This window comes from Cherax quadricarinatus, chromosome 15, assembly GCF_038502225.1.
Source record: "Cherax quadricarinatus isolate ZL_2023a chromosome 15, ASM3850222v1, whole genome shotgun sequence".
NCBI lineage: Eukaryota > Metazoa > Arthropoda > Malacostraca > Decapoda > Parastacidae > Cherax > Cherax quadricarinatus.
The window spans coordinates 44,684,277-44,707,673 of NC_091306.1; the positions used below are offsets into that span (position 1 = coordinate 44,684,277).

Consider the following 23,397-nt stretch of genomic DNA (forward strand, 5'->3'; position numbering starts at 1 on the left):
GCACTGAGCCGCTGGAACAGAAAACTAGCTGCCCTGGGATCCCTAGTTACCCTGATGAGTCTTTTTCCCAGCTCCTTAAGGAATTTAGATACACTCTTTCCCCATGAGCCAAGGGTCTCTGAGCCTATGGGAACAAACATATAATGATGGGCAAGTTCTCCATATTTACTAGACTTTTGGTACTCCCTGAAGCTGGCAGCTGCCCCTCCTTCCTCCCTGGTGTATTGGAGATAGGTATCAGCCAAGGTAGATGCACATGTATAGTCCCACACCACCTGCTTCCCATCTGTCCAGGCTTGAAGGGTGATACCATCTGGACGCTTCTGGCTGCCATCAGATCTGCATAGTTGGGGTGGCTCCCTTACTGCTGGGCATCCAGCTGTTGTGAGGCTCCTCTTGATAATGTTATTAACCTCCTCATGTCTTGCAATCTTTCCCTCGGATTTACGGCACACAAGACCATGGTACCCGAATCGGTCTGCTGCTTCACTGCCACAAATACACCTGTGTTCGGCGAGAATAGGGGCGGCAAGTCGAAGGGCAACACCGATGCGGATGGTCTGTGGGTCGAGGCGTGTGCCAAGGCTGGAATTGGGAACAGCCAACAGAAAGTCCCCAGCATGAGGGGCTTTCACTGCCAGGAGGCGGGCTCTATCCTTCCCTGACACATATATATATATAAATATATGCTGACTTCAAAACAAAAAACATGGCTACCGCAGAATCATTCACTTAATAACACCACGTGGAATTTTCACACCAGATAGTGTCCAAGACCATGTGGTAATGGTCCAGCAACTGCGAGAGTCATCAGGAGCGGCTTTCTCTCACCCCACGTGGCTCTGACAGATGGATGCCAACCAGGAGGAAGCAAGCAGCCAGGGAAATGGCATGGCTGGCAATACTAGGAGAGGCAAGTGTCGGTCATGCTTACAGCTTCCTTGTCTCAACTCTAATGGTTTCCTCCGCAAACACGGTAGCTGTCCTGGTTCAGGATGTCCTCCTGTGGAAAATGATGATCGAGAGCCACCTCAGGCACCTGAACCCACTCCAACAGATCTCATCTCATCAGATGATATCTTGGAAGCAATTAAAGCAACAGGTACCAGGACACTCACATATATTCCCAAAGCAGCCTGTCCACAGGCAGCTGGGAAACTTGCAGACCTCCTGAAAAAAGTAAATGATGCTTCCACTATCTTAAATGCTCCACCAACCATCAAGGCATGGCACAACTTGCTACTTTTTGGCAATGTCTGCTTAGCTGTGCCAGAAAGGAGGGGAAAGAGGCTAACCTCAATGATAATTAAGTCCTTAAGAGATTTTCCTAAAACTGATAACCTCATTCGCCTTCCCCGTCAACACAAAAAAGGGAGAGGCAGAACCCCTACTCACTCCACTGACAGTGAAAAAGTCAGAGTCCAGGTGAGCAAGAAAATTGAAGAGGGCAACACAGTGGGGGCAATCAGAATTATTACCAGTGAAGATACAGTTGCTCCCAGGGATGCTGACACGGGTGAAGCACTTAGAGGACAGCACCTTGCCAGGGAAACCAGTGGCACTAACAGTTCCAACACCTCTGTCCCCACTGTGGAACCATTGATTGTGGAAGACTCAGACATTTACAAAGCAATAATGTCTTTCCCATCGGGCTCTGCTGGGGGTTACACTGGAATAAGGCCACAGCATTTAAAGGAAATGGTTAATCCAGTTATTGGGGAAATTGTAGAGACACTGCTTTCAGAGATCACAAGGTTCGTCAACAATTCCTTGGCTTGTCTGATTCCTGATGAAATTAGACCTTTCTTTGTTCCTCGTATCCAAAGCTGTTGTCCGAAGTATTCGTGCACAGGCAGCCATGATGCTTCAACCAAACCAGCTTGGCTTTGGGGTCTCTCAAGGAAGTGAAGCAGCGGTTCATGCAACAAGGGCGTATATCAACAACCTGCCTGAGGACAATGCATGGTAAAATTAGATTTCAAAAATGCATTCAATCTCTTGAAAAGAGACGTGGTATTAGCAGCAGTACGAGAACATTTCCCTGGTCTCTTCCTTTTGTTTCAGCTGGGTATAGCAAGGAATCAATGCTTCTCTTTGGAGAGCATGAAATCACATCATCGGAGGGTGTCCAACAAGGAGATCCTCTTGCACCATTTCTCTTCTGTATAGCAGTTAGGGAAATCACAGTCAGACTGACCAGCGAGCTAAACATCTGGTTCCTAGATGATGGCACACTAGCAGGTACAAAGGAGTCCCTCCTACACGATCTTACACAGTTAATGACACGGGGACAGGAAATAGGTCTCCTCCTGAATCCATCCAAATGTGAAATCATCTCAGTCAGTCAACAAGTGATAAATGCAGTGAGATCAAAACTACCAGGAGCAGCAGTCATTGCCCCCACAAATAGTGTCTTGCTAGGAGCACCTCTGGGAAGCAATGCCATTGACACAATTCTCATGAAGAAATTGGAAGAGTTAAGGAGAATGGAACAACGAATAGGCAATCTGGACACCCACGATGCCTTGTACCTTCTCACAAAGTGCTTGAGTCTGCCCAGGTTGACATATTTCCTAAGATGTGCACCTTCATATGATAACCCTATACTGCACGAATATGACAGTATTCTGAGGCAGAGTTTTACGAAAGTACTTAACCTTACTCTAGAAGACGGGCAATGGAACCAAGCTACACTTCCAGTCAGACTAGGAGGCATTGGTGTTCGCAAGTCATCACAGATTGCGTTACCTGCTTTTCTGTCCTCGTGTATTGCATCCAGAGGGCTTGTAGCAGCGATTCTCCCTGAACATCTTAGGGACAAGATTGGAGTCCAGGACCAAAAGTTCATTGACGGAGCCATGATCTGGGATGATCTAACGGGCTCTGAAACCAGACCTGCTCCCCCCCAACAACTACAAACAATCGCACTGGGATGGTCCAATAGTGGAAAATATAGCCTCAACAATGCTTCAGAGTGTGTCAGGGAAGGATAGAGCCCACCTCCTGGCAGTGAGAGCTCCTCATGCAGGGGTCTTTCTGTTGGCTGTTCCCAACTCCAGCCTTGGCACATGCCTCGACCCACAGACCATCCGCATCGGTGTTGCCTTTCGACTTGCCGACCCTATTCTCGCCGAACACAGGTGTAATTGTGGCAGTGAAGCAGCAGACCGATTCGGGTACCATGATCTTGTGTGCCGTAAATCCGAGGGAAAGATTGCAAGACATGAGGAGGTTCATAACATTATCAAGAGGAGCCTCACAACAGCCGGATGCCCAGCAGTAAGGGAGCCACCCCAGCTATGCAGATCTGATGGCAGCCAGAAGCGTCCAGATGGTATCACCCTTCAAGCCTGGACAGACGGGAAGCAGGTGATGTGGGATTATACATGTGCATCTACCTTGGCTGATACCTATCTCCAATACACCAGGGAGGAAGGAGGGGCAGCTGCCAGCTTCAGGGAGTCCCAAAAGTCTAGAAAATATGGAGAACTTGCCCATCATTATATGTTTGTTCCCATAGGCTCAGAGACCCTTGGCTCATGGGGAAAGAGTGCATCTAAATTCCTTAAGGAGCTGGGAAAAAGACTCATCAGGGTAACTAGGGATCCCAGGGCAGCTAGTTTTCTGTTCCAGCGGCTCAGTGCGGCTGTTCAAAGGGGTAATGCCTGCTGTATTTTGGGCACACGCCCCAGCTCTGAGGAGCTGGATGAGATTTTCGCCTTATAATCGGTGATACACATGTAACAACATGTACCTTATATGCCACCTTTATATCAACAATGTATCTCTTTTATATATATATATATATATATATATATATATATATATATATATATATATATATATATATATATATATATATATATATATATATATATATATATATATATATATATATATATATATATATATATATATATATATATATACATATATATATATATATATATATATATATATATATATATATATATATATATATATATATATATATATATATATATATATATATATACTCATGAAATATTCACTGCCTGAGTGCACAGGTGCGACAGTATGATGATTGTGTACGTGTGTTGTGCCAGGTCCAGCGCTGACGACACTGGTTCTCACGAAAACAGTATGCACTGAAATGCTTTCGTAAATCAGTAGTAATTTAAGTAACCACGCCAACATACTCACTTCAATGTTTTTTTAACTTGTATTCGTAAGCTCCTTTTTTTTCTAAACTCTAGAATATGTAAGAGAAAACTGATAAACCTTAATAAAGCTGTATGAATATACATAACGTAAGGTGGCATACATGTGTGTATGTTAATATGCAAAGTATTAAACACTCGTGTTGTTTAATGCGGAATAAATCACAGGTAAAAGAAACAAATTAATTCGAGATTTTTTCTCATGACAAAGGTGAGTGCGGTATAAGGGCTGGTTTCTGGCTTAGTCGTCAAGGGTGAAAATCATCAGACACAGGTCGATGGCACAGGTTAGCCAGTTTAGCAGTGCCGCTGGCACTGTGGTGTGGGCACTGCAAAACCAATGTGTAACAGGACGCATGGGAAGGTCATGGAGTAGCTATCTCAGGCATAAGAGTTCAATGATAAGTGATAAATATTCTTTCTTAGAAGTTTGGTTTACAATTGATTGAGAAAAAAGGTGACATTATTGACATGTTTTAGGGAAAAACCCAGGTCTATCACAAACTCGAAAGATAATACAGAAATCAGTAATGTTTTCCTCACGTGAAGAACACTCTAGACCAGTCACTATGATTCTGTGTGTTGGCAAGTGTAGGTAATATACACATGAATAATGCCCCATTCTGTACTTTTATTATTACTTATTTTACTCTGCACATATTATTAATTTTGTGTTTTAACCATTTTTTTACAGCTTAAGCATAAGGGTGTAAAAATATTTATCGTTAATGCTTTGTAAGTGAGCGTCAAAAAATTCAGCACTTTGTACGACATTGCTATCAATGTGAATATTGTATTCTGTTTATTGTAATCGTTATCTTCAGAGTTAGCCAGAACGCGAAATAAAATATTACAGACATCCACACCTCGTTCCACTTACGTAACGCTTGTAGTCATCTACATTACAGAGTAGTGTACACAACCAGCAGGTGTTACGTGAGCCACTGGTGTGTTGGAGGGAGCGACGACCTGGTAACACCACGTCATATGCTGCCTCAGGTATACTGACTCGCTTGGTATCCCTTCCCTGGGGCGTTTCTCAGACCTCACCTTCCTGCCCAGCTGTTTTCTATTGTTCGTCGAGGTTTTTATTATTTTCTGGGATTGCAGGAAATATGACGATGAACAATTTGCTTCTCTGTCTCAAAAATTCTAACTTTCATCTCAATCATTCATATTTCTCATAATAATCATTTATGCTTTCCCGTAATAATCACTTCAACAAGAGACGAGAAAGGTCGGCTCACAGTACCCTGACAACAGTCGTGCAGTTTAAGCGTGAAATTTTATTAGTTATAAACGTCACAAGCCACCTGCAATAACCTCAATACTACGGGATAATAAGTAATTTTTTCATTCTATATACACAGAGATGAGTATCTTATCAAGCACAATTGTTAACATCAGCTTAGTTAAAAATGGGTCGGCAAGATATTCAATATTAAAAACATTCAAAACATATATGGGGAAAAATATTATCCACTGTCAGGGGAAAGATATTATCCACTGTCAGGGGAAAAGATATTATCCACTGTCAGAAGCATGTACGTGTCTGTACTTACTGAGAAGTGCTGACCGTGTGACACTTGCAGGAGTCCAGACTCAGTTCCTCCGTATGTGTTGGGCAGGAAATGGGAAGAAAAAGGATTTCCTTGTGTGTCTGTTGGCTCATTTATCCAGTGGTCGGGAAAAATGTTTTGATATTGAGAAAAATAACTAAAATTGTATGTTAAAATTTATTGTGTTGGTGTGGCAGTCATGACTGTGGTGGTGTGACAACCATGACTGTGGTGGTGTGACAACCATGACTGTGGTGGTGTGACAACCATGACTGTGGTGGTGTGGCAGTCATGACTGTGGTGGTGTGACAACCATGACTGTGGTGGTGTGACAACCATGACTGTGGTGGTGTGACAACCATGACTGTGGTGGTGTGGCAGTCATGACTGTGGTGGTGTGACAACCATGACTGTGGTGGTGTGACAACCATGACTGTGGTGGTGTGACAACCATGACTGTGGTGGTGTGACAACCATGACTGTGGTGGTGTGACAACCATGACTGTGTTGGTGTGACAACCATGACTGTGGTGGTGTGACAACCATGACTGTGGTGGTGTGGCAACCATGACTGTGGTGGTGTGGCAACCATGACTGTGGTGGTGTGGCAACCATGATTGTGGTGGTGTGGCAACCATGACTGTGGTGGTGTGACAACCATGACTGTGGTGGTGTGACAACCATGACTGTGGTGGTGTGGCAACCATGACTGTGGTGGTGTGACAACCATGACTGTGGTGGTGGGACAACCATGACTGTGTTGGTGTGACAACCATGACTGTGGTGGTGTGACAACCATGACTGTGGTGGTGTGACAACCATGACTGTGGTGGTGTGACAACCATGACTGTGGTGGTGTGACAACCATGACTGTGGTGGTGTGACAACCATGACTGTGGTGGTGTGACAACCATGACTGTGGTGGTGTGACAACCATGACTGCGGTGGTGTGACAACCATGACTGTGGTGGTGTGACAACCCTGACTGTGGTGGTGTAACAACCCTGACTGTGGTGGTGTGACAACCATGACTGTGGTGGTGTGACAACCATGACTGTGGTGGTGTGACAACCATGACTGTTATGGGGTGACAACCATGACTGTGGTGGTGTGACAACCATGACTGTTATGGGGTGACAACCATGACTGTGGTGGTGTGACAACCATGACTGTGGTGGTGTGACAACCATGACTGTGGTGGTGTGACAACCATGACTGTGGTGGTGTGACAACCATGACTGTGGTGGTGTGACAACCCTGACTGTGGTGGTGTGACAACCATGACTGTGGTGGTGTGACAACCATGACTGTGGTGGTGTGACAACCCTGACTGTGGTGGTGTGGCAGTCATGACTGTGGTGGTGTGACAACCCTGACTGTTATGGGGTGACAACCATGACTGTGGTGGTGTGACAACCCTGACTGTTATGGGGTGACAACCATGACTGTGGTGGTGTGACAACCATGACTGTGGTGGTGTGACAACCCTGACTGTTATGGGGTGACAACCATGACTGTGGTGGTGTGACAACTATGACTGTGGTGGTGTGACAACCCTGACTGTTATGGGGTGACAACCATGACTGTGGTGGTGTGACAATCATGACTGTTATGGGGTGACAACCATGACTGTGGTGGTGTGATAACCATGATTGTGTTTGGTGTGACAGCCATGACTGTGGTGGTGTAACAACCATGACTGTGGGGTGACAACCATGACTGTGGTGGTGTGGCAACCATGACTGTGGTGGTGTGACAACCATGACTGTGGTGGTGTGACAACCCTGACTGTTATGGGGTGACAACCATGACTGTGGTGGTGTGACAACCATGACTGTGGTGGTGCGACAACCATGACTGTGGTGGTGTGACAACCCTGACTGTTATGGGGTGACAACCATGACTGTGGTGGTGTGACAACCATGACTGTGGTGGTGCGACAACCATGACTGTGGTGGTGTAACAGCCATGACTGTGGTGGTGTGATTACAATGACTGTGGTGGTGTGGCAACCATGACTGTGATAGTGTAACAACCATCACTGTGGTGTTGTAGCAACTATCACTAAGGTGGTGTAGCAACCATCACTATGGTTGTGTAGCAACCATCACTGTGGTGCTGTAACAACCATCACTGTAGTGGTGTAGCATGCATCACTGTGGTGGTGTGACAACCATGACTGTGGTGGTGTGACAACCATGACTGTGGTGGTGGGACAACCATGACTGTGGTGGTGTGACAATCATGACTGTTGTCGTGTAACAACCATGACTGTGGTGGTATGACAACCATGACTGTGGTGGTGTGACAATCATGACTGTTGTCGTGTAACAACCATGACTGTGGTGGTATGACAACCGTGACTGTGGTGGCGTGACAACCATGACTGTGGTTGTGTGACAACCATGACTGTGGTGGTGTGACAACCATGACTGTGGTGGTGTGACAATCATGACTGTTGTCGTGTAACAACCATGACTGTGGTGGTATGACAACCATGACTGTGGTGGTGTGACAATCATGACTGTTGTCGTGTAACAACCATGACTGTGGTGGTATGACAACCGTGACTGTGGTGGCGTGACAACCATGACTGTGGTTGTGTGACAACCATGACTGTGGTGGTGTGACAACCATGACTGTGGTGGTGTGACAATCATGACTGTTGTCGTGTAACAACCATGACTGTGGTTGTGTGACAACCTTGACTGTGGTGGCTTAACAACTATGACTGTGGTGGTATGACAACCGTGACTGTGTTGGCGTGACAACCGTGACTGTGGTTGTGTGACAACCATGACTGTGGTGGTGTGACAGCCATGACTGTGGTGGTGTAACAACCATCACTGTGGTGGTCTGACAACCATGACTGTGATGAGGTGACAACCATGACTGTGGTGGTGTGACAACCATGACTGTGGTGGGGTGATACCCATGACTGTGGTAGTGTGACAACCATGACTGTGATGGTGTAACAACCATGACTGTGGTGTTGTAGCAACTATCACTATGGTGGTGTAGCAACCATCATTATGGTGGTGTAGGAACCATCACTATGGTGGTGCAGCAACCATCCCTGTAGTGGTGTAACATGCATCACTGTGGTGGTATGACAACCATGACTGTGGTGGTGTGACAACCATGACTGTGGTGGTGTAACAACCATTACTGGTGGTGTGACAACCATTGCTGTGGTGGCGTGACAATCATGACTGTGGTGGTGTGACAACCATGACTGTGGTGTGACAACCATGACTGTGGTGGTGTGACAACCATCACTGTGGTGGTGTAACAGCTATCACTGTGGAGGTGTGACAACCATGGCTGTGGTGGTGTGGCAATCATCACTGTGGTGGTGTAACAACCATGACAGTGGTGGTGTATCAACCATCACTGTCGTGGTGTAGCAGCCAACGCTGTGGTGGTGTAGCAACCATCACTGTGGTGGTGTAACAACTATCACTGTTGTGGTGTAACAACCATCACTGTGGTGGTCTAACAACCATCACTGTGGTGGTGTAACAATCATGACTGTGGTGGTGTAACAACCATCACTGTGGTGGTGTAACAAGCATCACTGTGGTATTGTAGCAAGCATCACTATGGTGGTGTAGCAACCATCACTGTGGTGGTGTAGCAAGCATCACTGTGGTGGTGTAGCATTCATCACTGTGGTGGTGTAGCAACCATCACTGTGGTGGTGTAGCAACCATTACTATGGTGGTGTAGCAACCATCACTATGGTGGTGTAGCAAGCATCACTATGGTGGTGTAGCAACCATCACTGTGGTGGTGTAGCAACCATCACTGTGGTGGTGTAGCATTCATCACTGTGGTGGTGTAGCAACCATCACTGTGGTGGTGTAGCAACCATTACTATGGTGGTGTAGCAACCATCACTATGGTGGTGTAGCAAGCATCACTATGGTGGTGTAGCAAATATCACTGTGGTGGTGTAACAACCATCACTGTGGTGGTGTAACAACCATCACTGTGGTTGTGTAACAACCATCACTGTGGTGGTGTAACAACCATCACTATGGTGGTGTAACAACCATCACTGTGGTGGTGTAACAACCATCACTGTGGTGGTGTAACAACCATCACTGTGGTGGTGTAGCAACCATCGCTGTGGTGGTGTAGCAACCATCACTGTGGTGGTGTAACAACCATCAGTGTGGTGGTTTAACAACCATCACTGTGGTGGTTTAACAACCATCACTGTGGTGGTGTAACAACCATCACTGTGGTGGTGTAACAACCATCACTGTGGTTGTGTAACAACCATCACTGTGGTGGTGTAACAACTATCACTGGTGGTGTAACAACCAACACTGTCTTGGTGTAACAACCATCACTGTGGTGGTGTAACAATCATCACTGGTGGTGTAACAACCAACTCTGTGGTGGTGTAACAACCATCACTGTCGTAATGTAACAACCATCACTGTGGTGGTGTAACAACCATCACTGTGGTGATGTAACAACCATCACTGTGGTGGTGTAACAACCATCACTGTGGTGATGTAACAACCATCACTGTGGTGGTGTAACAACCACCACTTTGGTGATATAACAGCTATCACTGTGGTGATGTAACAACCACCACTTTGGTGGTGTAACAACCATCACTGTGATGTAACAGTCATCACTGTGGTGGTGTAACAACCATTATTGTGGTGGTATAACAACCACCACTTTGGTGGTGTAGCAACCATCAATGTAGTGATGCAACAACCATCACTGTGGTGGTGCAACAACCATCACTGTGGTGGTGTAACAACCATCACTGTGGTGGTGTAACAACCATCACTCTGGTGGTGTAACAACCATCACTCTGGTGGTGTAACAACCATCACTCTGGTGGTGTAACAACCATCACTTTTTTATATATATTCGCGGGGAAGCGCTAAAGCCATAGGGGTCATGTTGCTCCTGGAGAATGGGAAGTCATCAGGCTTGATCCAAGGGATGGGAGAGGAGCTTTAATTGCTGGATCAAAAGTCATTGTCGTTCTAATTGCGCTATTAGAGGGCTTTATAAGCTTAATTTATATGAGCTTTATAATAATAATAATAATTGTAATAATAATAATAATAATTATTATTATTATTATTATTATTATTATTATTATTATTATTATTATTATTATTTAAGCACGATACAATGTTTATACAGAAATGGTTGACAATGAATTGTTGGTGGAGAAGCCCGTAGTTATTCAGAGCATTTCCCAAAGCTTAATGGTGTTATTAACAGTGTTTTATAAGCTTAATGGTATTGTGAACAATGTTTTATAAGCTTAATGGTATTATTAAGTGTTTTATGTGCTTATTGATATTGTTAACTGTGTTTTATAAGGTTACTTGCGTTATTAACATTGTTTTATAAGCTTATTGGTGTTAATAAAGGTATTTTATAAGGTTAATGGTGTTATTAACTCTTTTATAAGCTTTCATAAGCTTTTATAAGCCTAAGAGTGTGTTATGGAAGTGTAATCTTATTTTTCTCACCAATAGCCAACATTTAGACGGAAACTCTGAAAATTTATTGATCTGTATATATATATCCAGAGTTACTATCCCCATGTTGGTTATTATTAAGCAGTGACAGGTGTTCATTATACTTTACACTTTATTTAGCTATTCATAATGTTACGTTCACGAAAGCACTAAATCCGTATGAGCCATCCAACAACATAACACCTAAACAAATATTCTTTCTTGCAGGCCGAGACTTACTTCTGCACACCCATCAGAATTGACCCCACCGTCGAGTACTACATCAGTGAGTACCATCTTCATTTCATTTTTTTCGCCTTTTTTTTGAAACTTAAAAGGCTAGGTTAGCGTGTATCCGCAGGTGATCACATGGAGTGGTATTTAGAGTGTATCAAGCTGCATTCTAAGCTGGCATACATAACACCAATAATAATAATGAAAAATGGTATCAATACTGACAAGTTGATGATTAAGACATGTGATGATTAAGACATGTGATGATTAAGACATGTGATGATTAAGACATGTGATGATTAAGACCTGTGATGATTAAGACATGTGATGATTAAGACATGTGATGATTAAGACCTGTGATGATTAAGACATGTGATGATTAAGACATGTGATGATCAAGACATGTGATGATTAAGACATGTGATGATTAAGACATGTGATGATTAAGACATGTGATGATTAAGACCTGTGATGATTAAGACATATGATGATTAAGACATGTGATGATTAAGACATGAGATGATTAAGACATGTGATGATTAAGACATATGATGATTAAGACATGTGATGATTAAGACATGTGATGATTAAGACATGTGATGATTAAGACATGTGATGATTAAGACATGTGATGATTAAGACATGAGATGATTAAGACATGTGATGATTAAGACATGTGATGATTAAGACATGTGATGATTAAGACATGTGATGATTAAGACATGTGATGATTAAGACATGTGATGATTAAGACATGTGATGATTAAGACATGTGATGATTAAGACCTGTGATGATTAAGACATGTGATGATTAAGACCTGTGATGATTAAGACATGTGATGATTAAGACATGTGATGATTAAGACATGTGATGATTAAGACCTGTGATGATTAAGACATGTGATGATTAAGACCTGTGATGATTAAGACATGTGATGATTAAGACATGTGATGATTAAGACCTGTGATGATTAAGACATGTGATGATTAAGACATGTGATGATCAAGACATGTGATGATTAAGACATGTGATGATTAAGACATGTGATGATTAAGACATGTGATGATTAAGACATGTGATGATTAAGACATGTGATGATTAAGACATGTGATGATTAAGACCTGTGATGATTAAGACATGTGATGATTAAGACATGTGATGATTAAGACATGTGATGATTAAGACATGTGATGATTAAGACATGTGATGATTAAGAAATGTGATAATTAAGACATGAGATGATTAAGACATGTGATGATTAAGACATATGATGATTAAGACATGTGATGATTAAGACATGAGATGATTAAGACATGTGATGATTAAGACATATGATGATTAAGGCATGTGATGATTAAGACATGTGATGATTAAGACATGTGATGATTAAGACATGTGATGATTAAGACATGTGATGATTAAGACATGTGATGATTAAGACATGAGATGATTAAGACATGTGATGATTAAGACATGTGATGATTAAGACATGTGATGATTAAGACATGATGATTAAGACATGTGATGATTAAGACATGTGATGATTAAGACATGTGATGATTAAGACATGAGATGATTAAGACATGTGATGATTAAGACATGTGATGATTAAGACCTGTGATGATTAAGACATGTGATGATTAAGACATGTGATGATTAAGACATGAGATGATTAAGACATGTGATGATTAAGACCTGTGATGATTAAGACATGTGATGATTAAGACATGTGATGATTAAGACGTGATGATTAAGACATGTGATGATTAAGACATGTGATGATTAAGACCTGTGATGATTAAGTCATGAGATGATTAAGACGTGATGATTAAGACGTGATGATTAAGACATGTGATGATTAAGACATGTGATGATTAAGACATGTGATGATTAAGACATGTGATGATTAAGACAGCAGCTGCTGCAGCTGCTGCTGCTGCTGCTTGTACAGCTGCATTCTACAGCTACCCTGATCTTTGATATTTTTACAAGGTTACAGCAAGAACTGTTTACTCAGTACACTCACTAGTCTGGATAATTTTCCTGGTGATGTTTCGTTACTTACATTATTATATTTATGGGAAAGCACTAAACCAATGTGGGACATATAGTGCCTGGGAGGCATTTAGGTTCGATCCAAGGAAGGGAAGGCAAGTTGAATTCCTTTGATCCAGTACTTTCAGTAATTTTCCTTGTCATACTCCATCACCTAGGATACTAGTCAAACTTTATTACAAACACAGGTGGTAGTCTGATTGGCCTGTAACACCTGATCATAAATAAATCATCAAACTTACAACTAGACAGCGTAAGATAAAGGCAAACTAGCAGAAATAACTTTTTAAATCCGTGTCTTCCTTCACAACAGTATAGTTATGTACATTTGTACAGAGTATTTACAAATGTACGAGCAAGAGCCACTGTGTGTGAGCAGTGTCTTCGACCAGAGGTGTTGACATGACACTTCTGCTTCATGACGTGAAGACGTCACTTCACAGAATTGGCGTTTTTTTCCCCCTCACGTGATTGGCTGTTGAACTACCAATCAGCATTTCAATAGGGCCCCAGACCTGGTACACTCTCCTAACTGCTAGCTCACTCACTGGTCGAGGAGGGTGTCCCAAAAATGGATACGTGATTTACACCGTAGAAAATGTGACGTACCCTTTGCATACCACGAACTCCGTCACTTGGGATGGTTTCCCTGTTATGCTCCATCGCACAGGATAAGCTTTCTAAAAACTGTCAGCCTGAGCTGAATTCTTCAGTAGGGTGATGAAGATAGCGTCAGCACTGCACTCTGGGCTCCAACAGGAACAGCCAGTGACAGACGCATTGTTCTTCGTCTATTTCTGTATGCTGGAAATTTTAAGAAATTTTATTTTATTTTTGGTAGGGCTAGGTTAAGTAAAATTACGTTAAACTAATGTATAACAGCCGATATTTGCGTATAATTACTCGACAACAATGAAATGAAAAGAAACGGATGGGCTACGTCTGGTAGCGCGGGGTGTACGACAAAATTTCATACTCACTGTAAAAAAAATGTATATATGGAGAACGTGTTGGTAAGGGAGGTGTGTAGGTATTATTACAGCTGGGCTTAAGCTGCTATTACACGGGGATTACCATTTTGGATGATACAGAGCATAAGTAGTGGAGAGGATGAGGACATTATCTGTTCCCAGACTGTGTGCGAAGCTTTTTTCTGTTAGTAACACCACAGCAGTGCTACCATTTTGTGGGAGTTTTCCACAGATTTGTGGGAGAAATGGCCATTCCAGAAGTGTGTCTCCTTGCTTCCAGCTGCTCCTGGTCTCCTTGCTTCCAGCTGCTCCTGGTCTCCTTGTCCTCCAGCTGCACCTGGTCTCTTTGCCCTCCAGCTGCTCCTGGTCTCCTTGTCCTCCAGCTGCACCTGGTCTCTTTGCCCTCCAGCTGCTCCTGGTCTCCTTGCCCTCCAGTTGCTCCTGGTCTCCTTGCCCTCCAGCTGCTCCTGGTCTCCTTGCCCTCCAGCTGCTCCTGGTCTCCTTGCCCTCCAGTTGCTCCTGGTCTCCTTGCCCTCCAGCTGCTCCTGGTCTCCTTGCCCTCCAGCTGCTCCTGGTCTCCTTGCCCTCCAGCTGCTCCTGGTCTCCTTGCCCTCCAGCTGCTCCTCCCTCTGATCCCACTTCCGGTCATTCCATTCTAAAACCCATTTACCTCCCAGAGACCGGAAGGCAGAATGCTATGTCACTAAAATCACAGAAAATCTTGACATGTACAGTAATCTGATACAAATAGCAGTTGAACCAGGTCACGCGTTTTAAGTGTTTAAAACAACATTTGCCTAACCTAGAATTTCATCGTTATGTCTGTCACATAAAGTTAATAACTTTAGCTATGAGTTCACTATGCAAATACTTGTCCTTTGAACAACGTACAAGTTAGTTATATATATCAAGGAACGCTGCAAAAGTTCCGTGCTAGTACTGTTGAATCAAGTGCAGTTACTTTTGCCTAACAGTGTTGCAACACTTCTCAAGTTAGAAAAATTGCATGCAACTCTTGCTACTTTTCAGCACAAGGATTGTATTGTACCAACTGCTTGCACACACAAGTTTACATTCTTAGATACTGACGATACTGAAGATATTGTCACCTTCTGGGCGGAAGTCAATAAGAAGAGAAACTCTGCAGGAGGACGAAATGTCCCAACTATTTCATCTCTTGCACTGACATTATTCTCTCTTCCCTTTTCTAATGTACAAGTAGAGATAATATCTTCACTGACGACTGTGGTTCAATCTAAACTGAGGAACATGAGTGAATTTCATTCCCTCTGAAGATACTAAATTAGTTAAGACTGGTCAGGAAACAGGACAAGTGTTTCCTGACGCGGGTCTTAATATGATGACCCTCCACTGGAGGTTTTGGACATCTGACCGAGGCCTTTCACTAGCTTACCTTTCCACCCCTTTAAAAGTTTACGATATATTTCTCTGAAGATATGCTGAAAAACTTTGCTGCTAAGAGAAGTAGTCAGATTGAAGAAGAAAATTCATATGACAGGCAAGAAATTGTCACACTCGAACTGGAATAAAGTAGTTTGTTCAGCCAGAAACTCAAGATAGAACTATATAAAACATGTACTGATTAACTTAACAATGATTCCTCCTAACACTAGTTACCGGTAAAAGTATTTAGTAATAATGGTAGAATTACCCAAAAAATGTTGGGTAGATGGTCAGATGCAACGTTTTGCTCCCCAGGAGCTTTGTCAAGACGTTATAAACATTACAAGGGCAAAGAGGGTGTGTATATATATATATATATATATATATATATATATATATATATATATATATATATATATATATATATATATATATATGTATATATATATCAAATGATTTAGATAAAGAAAAATTGGATATCAAATTGGGGAGGAGGAGTATGGAAGAAGTGAATGTTTTCAGATACTTGGGAGTTGACGTGTCGGCGGATGGATTCATGAAGGATGAGGTTTATCATAGAATTGATGAGGGAAAAAAGGTGAGTGGTGCGTTGAGGTATATGTGGAGTCAAAAAACGTTATCTATGGAGGCAAAGAAGGGAATGTATGAAAGTATAGTAGTACCAACATTCTTATATGGATGTGAAGCTTGGGTGGTAAATACAGCAGCGAGGAGACGGTTGGAGGCAGTGGAGATGTCCTGTTTAAGGGCAATGTGTGGTGTAAATATTATGCAGAAAATTCGGAGTGTGGAAATTAGGAGAAGGTGTGAGTTAATAAAAGTATTAGTCAGAGGGCTGAAGAGGGGTTGTTGAGGTGGTTTGGTCATTTAGAGAGAATGGATCAAAGTAGAATGGCATGGAAAGCATATAAATCTATAGGGGAAGGAAGGCGAGGTAGGGGTCGTCCTCGAAAGGGTTGGAGAGAGGGGGTATAGGAGGTTTTGTGGGCAAGGGGCTTGGACTTCCAGCAAGCGTGCGTGAGCGTGTTAGATAGGAGTGAATGGAGACGAATGGTACTTGGGACCTGACGATCTGTTGGAGTGTGAGCAGGGTAATATTTAGTGAAGGGATTCAGGGAAACCGGTTATTTTATATAACCGGACTTGAGTCCTGGAAATGGGAAGTACAATGCCTGCACTTTAAAGGAGGGGTTTGGGATATTAGCAGTTTGGATGGATATTTTGTGTATCTTTATACGTATATGCTTCTAAACTGTTGTGTTCTGAGCACCTCTGCAAAAACAGTGATAATGTGTGAGTGAGGTGAAAGTGTTGAATGATGATGAAAGCATTTTCTTTTTGGGGATCTTCTTTCTTTTTTGGGTCACCCTGCCTCGGTGGGAGACGGCCGACTTGTTGGAAAAAAAAAAGAAAATATATATATATATATATATATATATATATATATATATATATATATATATATATATATATATATATATATATATATATATATATATATATATATATATAATGCGTGTGTGTGTGTGTGCTCACCTATTTGTACTCAACTATTTGTGGTTGCAGGGGTTGAGACTCAGCTCCTGGCCCCGCCTCTTCACTGATCGCTGCTAGGACCTCTCTCTCCCTGCTCCATGAGCTTTATCATACCTCGTGTTAAAGCTATGTATAGTTCCTGCCTCCACTACCACACTTGCCAGACTATTCCACTTCCTAACAATTCTGTAACTGAAGAAATACTTCCTAACATCCCTTTGGCTCATCTGATTCTTCAACTTCCACTTGTGACCCCTTGTTTATGTGTCCCATCCCTGGAACATCCTGTCTCTGTCCACCTTGTCAATTCCTCGCAGTATTTTGTATTTTATTATTTAGCAGGTGTACTCACGAAGTTGAGGTTGCGGGGGTCGAGTCCGAGTTCCTGGCCCCGAGTCCGTGTGTGTCCGAGGTGTGTGTGCGTGTGTGTGATAGCATATGGTTAGAGTAAGTACACTGCATAGGTTAGTAGGATAATGTCATCTAATTTCTTGGGTAGCCTTGAGAATAGGGTTAACAAATTTTTCTGTCAGAGGGTTTGAATTTGTAAAGGACTTGTCTAGTATGGGCCAGAAGGCTTACTGCAGCGTTCCTCGTTTATGTTCTTATGGTTTGACGTGTTGTTGGAGATGGAGTGAGAAAGAGATTCAACGAAGTCAATTAGTTGATTATCAACAACGCCAACAACACTTACGTAGCTCACCATTATTCTCGTAAGCTTCTCATGAAGCAGAACTCAAAATAAGTCATAGACAATCCAAGCTTCATAAGAAGAAGTGAGTGGAAACAGTTTTAGTATGCGAAGAATCTTTTCAGGACCCCACGACATTGCTCTGAGTTAATATTTAGGATCATTTTATATTTTGCTTTAAATCTAATGATCTTACTTTTTCTCACTTGTTACACTTCACCTTCTTGCTTTATTTTATGCATAGTCTCTGAGTCACTCTTCTGTTCTGGTATATACAGTGATGATGGTCCGGCTATGGAAATGTAGGAATTTTTTTCATTAGCCTAAAATGTAATTTTAATAAACAATGGGGAAGCAGCACACAGCAGTCGTACTAAATTTTGGTGTAAGTGGAAAACAAATTTCACAACGGATACAATGGTTGATTTCCTGGTTAAAGCTCTTGGGTTCCTCGGCCTCAGTAACAACAAGTAAACCACCAAAATGCACCCGAGTGCAGGATGTGAAAGCTGGTTAATTCCGATAATGAATGCCGGTGGGCGAAGCCGTGTTTAAGTGTTACTTTACTCGGTACACAACAACAGTGTCGTGGGTCTTTGTCAAATGACAATCCATTTTTTTTATATCTCAGATTTTTTTTATGTAGCTGTCAACGTCAACTTCATAATGATACTTTCTTCTTTTAATCTGAATGAATTAATTTAGGTTGGATTACGTTACGATTTGGTCACAGGAATCTGAAAAATACATATATTTAATCATAAAATTATTAATAAAATCAGCCGTGATATTACATGCTACCAGATGGTCGAGGGAAAATAAGGAAAGTAATATTGTCACCATATATTCCTCTTGGAGTGAGAATGGACTGGATAACGGAAGCGCAACAAGACTGCAGGTCACCTGAAGGTTGGATAGTGCTAGAAGGCAAGTGTTGCCGCGACCTCTGGCAGCAATGATCTGAGTAGAGGACAAACTTTTGTTTGAGGAGGCAGGAGGTAGGGTGCTTTATGAGGATTTTTTTTACCCTGTTATATTCCATCAAGCTGGATGGATTTCATATACAGTGTAGAAATCTGCCAGCCTGAACTGGGAGACTTCAGTAGCTCAGCGAGAATGTCATGAAGTATTCTTAAGGCTGCAGTAGTTACGGAAGCTTCGAAGGTTTTATTCCAGCAGAACTGGCATTAATAGACTATTAGAAATTACCATCCCTCTGGATGGTCCTTTTCATACACAGGGGAAATTAAATTTCTAGGGAGATATGTCCATCATCACAGAGTGGAACAATAAAAATGTAGGAAGACAGAAGAAAAGGAGAGGAATTAGGGTGGAATTGCATCGTAAATCTGTGAATACATATAAATAAATAAATAAATCTTGTAACAATGCAGATTCATTGTTACAATAGCCCCTGGACATTTTAAAACTATGTAATACGCCTAAGATTACATACTAGCTCCAGCCTCACGAAAACCAGTCTGAACGTCACGAATCAAACTCGATTCTAGTTGTACTTAGTATCACCCACGAAATGTTGACTCTCCCGAGAGAAGTTGTGCAGAACAAAGCTGGGTTATATTACATTAACTTATTAGAGGTCGGGTTACTAGGTTAGTTTGGACCCTTCCTTACCCTCCCCCTCCTCACTACCGCTTCCACGAAAGAAAACACAATACTAATTCACTTAATTGCTTACACACACACACACACACACACACACACACACACTGAACAGTTCAGACATGGGATATCACATATGAGAGGTTCCTCGGAGCTGGAGATCACGTAGTCCTGAGCTTCGAATACTTTATAGAGTTAACAGTGAAGAAGCATGAGAAGGACGAGAGAAGCCAAACTACAAAAGAGGAGACTACACAGGCATGAGGCAGTTACTGCAAGAGACACAGTGGGGAAGAGAACTAGAAGGAAAGATAGTAAATATATTGATGGAATATGTGACCACAAAGTGGAGGGGAGGAAGAGGAGAAGTTCGCACTCAAGGGCAACAGAAACATTGGTAAGACCAGAACGAGCCAAGCTAAGTGAGAGGCCAAAGCTAAGTGCGCCTGAGCATGGACAAGTACAGAAGACAAAGGACCCAGGAAATTAAGGAGATGAGCCGAAGAGCCAGAAACGAATATGCACAAATAAGAAGGGAAGTCCAGTGACAACACGAGAATGACAGAATTGAAAGTCAAATCTGTTGTACTGACACACCAGGAGGAAAGCAACAGTCAAGAAGCAGGTGATCAGGCTGAAGAAGGAAGGAGGAGCGATCACAAGAAATGACCAAGAAGTATGTGAGGAACTGAACACGATATTTAGGGAGGTATTTTCAGGCTTCCAGCAAATCAGGATGGTAGGGTACACCTTCAGGTACTGGACACACATCATGGAACCGAAGAGGAGGTAAAGAAACTTAAGAGATTTAGATATCTCAAAGGCAGTGGGCCCAGACATCTCTCCATGGGTCCTGAGAGAGGGAGCAAAGGCACTGTGTGCCACTAACAACAACACATCTGTCAAAACAAGGCAACTACCTGACGTGTGGAAAACAGAAAACAATTTTTAAGAAAGAAAGAGACAGATGACACTGACATGTATAGTATTCAGAGTCATGGAGAAGATTATCAGAAGATTGGTGGAGCATCCAGAAAGGAATGAACTTATAAACCATATCCAGCAAGGTTTTAGGGACGGGAAAGCCTGTGTCACAAGCCTACTGGAATTTTACGACAAAGTATCGGAAATAAGACAGGAAAGAGAGATGTAGGTAGACTGCCTTTTCATGGACTGTAAGAAGGCTTTTGAAACAGTTCCACACAAGAGATTAGTGCAAAATCTGGAGGACCAGGCAGGTATAACAGGGAAACATTGCAATGGATCAGATATTTTCTGACAGGACTGCAACAGCGAGCCATGGTACGTGATGAGGTGTTAGAGTGAGCGCCTGTGACGAACGGGGTTCCACAGGGATCAGTCCTAGGACTGGTGTTGTTTCTGGTATATGTGAATGACATGACGCAAGGGATAGACTCTTAAAGTGTCCCTGTTCGCAGATGTGAAGCTAATGAGGAGATTTAAATCGGATGAAGGTCAGGCACGACTAGAAAGAGATCTGGACAGGCTGCAAGCCTGGTCCAGCAACCGACTCCTAGAGTTTAACCCCGTAAAGTGCAAAGTCATGAAGATCGGGGAAGGGCAAAGAAGACCGCAGACAGAATACAGTCTAGGGGGACCAAAGACTGCAAACCTCACTCAAGGAAAAGGATCTTTGGGTGAGTATAATACCGAGCACATCTCCTGAGGTGCACATCGACCAAATAACTGCTGCAGCATATGGGCGACTAGCAAACCTAAGAATAGCGTTCCGACACCTCGGTAAGGAATCGTTCAGGACTCTGTACACAGTGTACGTCAGGCCCATACTAGAGTATGCAGCACCGGTTTGGAACCCACATCTAGTCAAGATTAGATTTTTAGATTTTGCCACCGAAGTGGCTAGTTTATTGTGCACCCCATACCTATCCTGTGGACGGTAGCGCAAGAACATATGGATACACAAATGGCCTAGGAACCAGGCCCCAAAAGGGTTAACAGGTGTACATTTGGATTTTTATCTACAGTTCACTTATCTGTTACAAGCAGAATTTGGAAATTTGCTTAGTATATCTGGTATCTTATTTTCATTAATAAGATATCTTGACATGTCACATAGGTTATTATACTGTCTATCTTTATATTCCTCAATAAGTGGACACTTAAGCACATAGTGCTCAAGACTGACCACATGCCTGACCATATATTTTGCATTTGGTTTGATCATCTCTGTGTCTTCCAAACTGCCAGAAGTACTTGTAACCAAGCCTAAGCCTGGCCACTACAACATCAATCAGTCTGATCACATTGCAAGTTGCTCCATAAGCATACTTATATACGTTCATGTTATCATAGTGGGTTATAGATCTACTCAGGCTTCTAATTGCATTCCTATAACATTCATTTTCATTATTTAATTCTCTCCTAATATTCAAACAAGTCAAGAAATAGAGAAACTGCAAAGGTTTGCAGCTAAACTAGTCCCGGAGCTAAGGAGCATGTCCTAAGAGGAGAGGTTAAGGGAAATCGTCCTGACGACACTGGAGGACAGGAGATAGAGAGAAGGGGGCGGAATGATAACGACATGTAAAATACCGAGAGGAATTGACAAGGTGGACAGAGAGAGGATGTTGCAGAGATGGGACACAGCAACAAGGGGTCACAGTTGGAAGGTGAAGACTCAGATGACCCACAGGGATGTCAGGAAGTATTTCTTCAGTCATAGAGTTGTCAGAAAGTGGAATAGTCTAGAGAGTGATGTAGTGGAGGCAGGAACCATACATAGTTTTAAGAAGAGGTATAATAAAGCTTATGAAGTAGGGAGAGAGCGAACCTAGTAGCTATCAGTGAAGAAGCGGGGCCAGGAGCTGCAACCACAATTAGGTGAGCTCACACAAAACCAGCCCACTACCCATTCCACCTTACAATTACCAGTCCAAACAACACATACGAAATTAACCCACATTTAATTACACCGATACATGCAACTCAAATTCCAGTACCCTTCAACCCATGCAGACCAGTGCAGCATACCTTTAATACTACAGCCCATGCATACAAATTCAATACATCTCTAAAGCTGTATACTACTCCAGTCCACACATACCAGTCCCACCCCATCACTCCCTAACATTCAGGTACCCTAGCGCTTAATTCAACGAAAACAAAAAATAAAATGGAACAGGTGATTAGGCAGGTTGAGGAAGTACAGTAAAATCTGTCACAGTTGGGGATACAGGAACAATGAATTTAATTTTAGTAACATTATATAATTTTTAACATTTTAATATTCCATAGAGAGTGCTAAACATTTATGGATCATGCAGCGCCTGTGGAATGAAACTTAAATAGTTTGGACAAACAATATATACAAACCATACCCCCGGCCGGGATTGAACCCGCGGTCATAGAGTCTCAAAACTCCAGCCCGTCGCGTGAGCATCTCCCAGATATTTTGTATGATCGATTACCCACAGTTATTGAAAATACCTACAACTCACTACGTGGAGGCTGCTTCTCGTCGAGTTCTAAAGGAACAGTAAAGAAAAAGGGAATGACCACTAGAAGCATGCACTGTGGGATGATGAAATAAAAAACGAAACAAATGGGATCAAAGGGGCATT

The 23,397-nt window shown here is 42.5% G+C and overlaps 1 protein-coding gene across 3 annotated transcripts in view; it reads left to right on the plus strand.

The window, feature by feature from the left end:
• The window catches only part of Phm (Peptidylglycine-alpha-hydroxylating monooxygenase), a 145,441-nt gene that overhangs the window by 46,900 nt on the left and 75,144 nt on the right, over positions 1–23,397 (plus strand). For all 3 annotated transcript variants that reach the window (XM_053797949.2, XM_070085333.1, XM_053797950.2), the window contains exon 2: positions 11,488–11,545. In XM_053797949.2, coding sequence (XP_053653924.1) covers positions 11,488–11,545 — 58 coding nt within the window. The remainder of the gene's footprint in view (positions 1–11,487; positions 11,546–23,397) is intronic.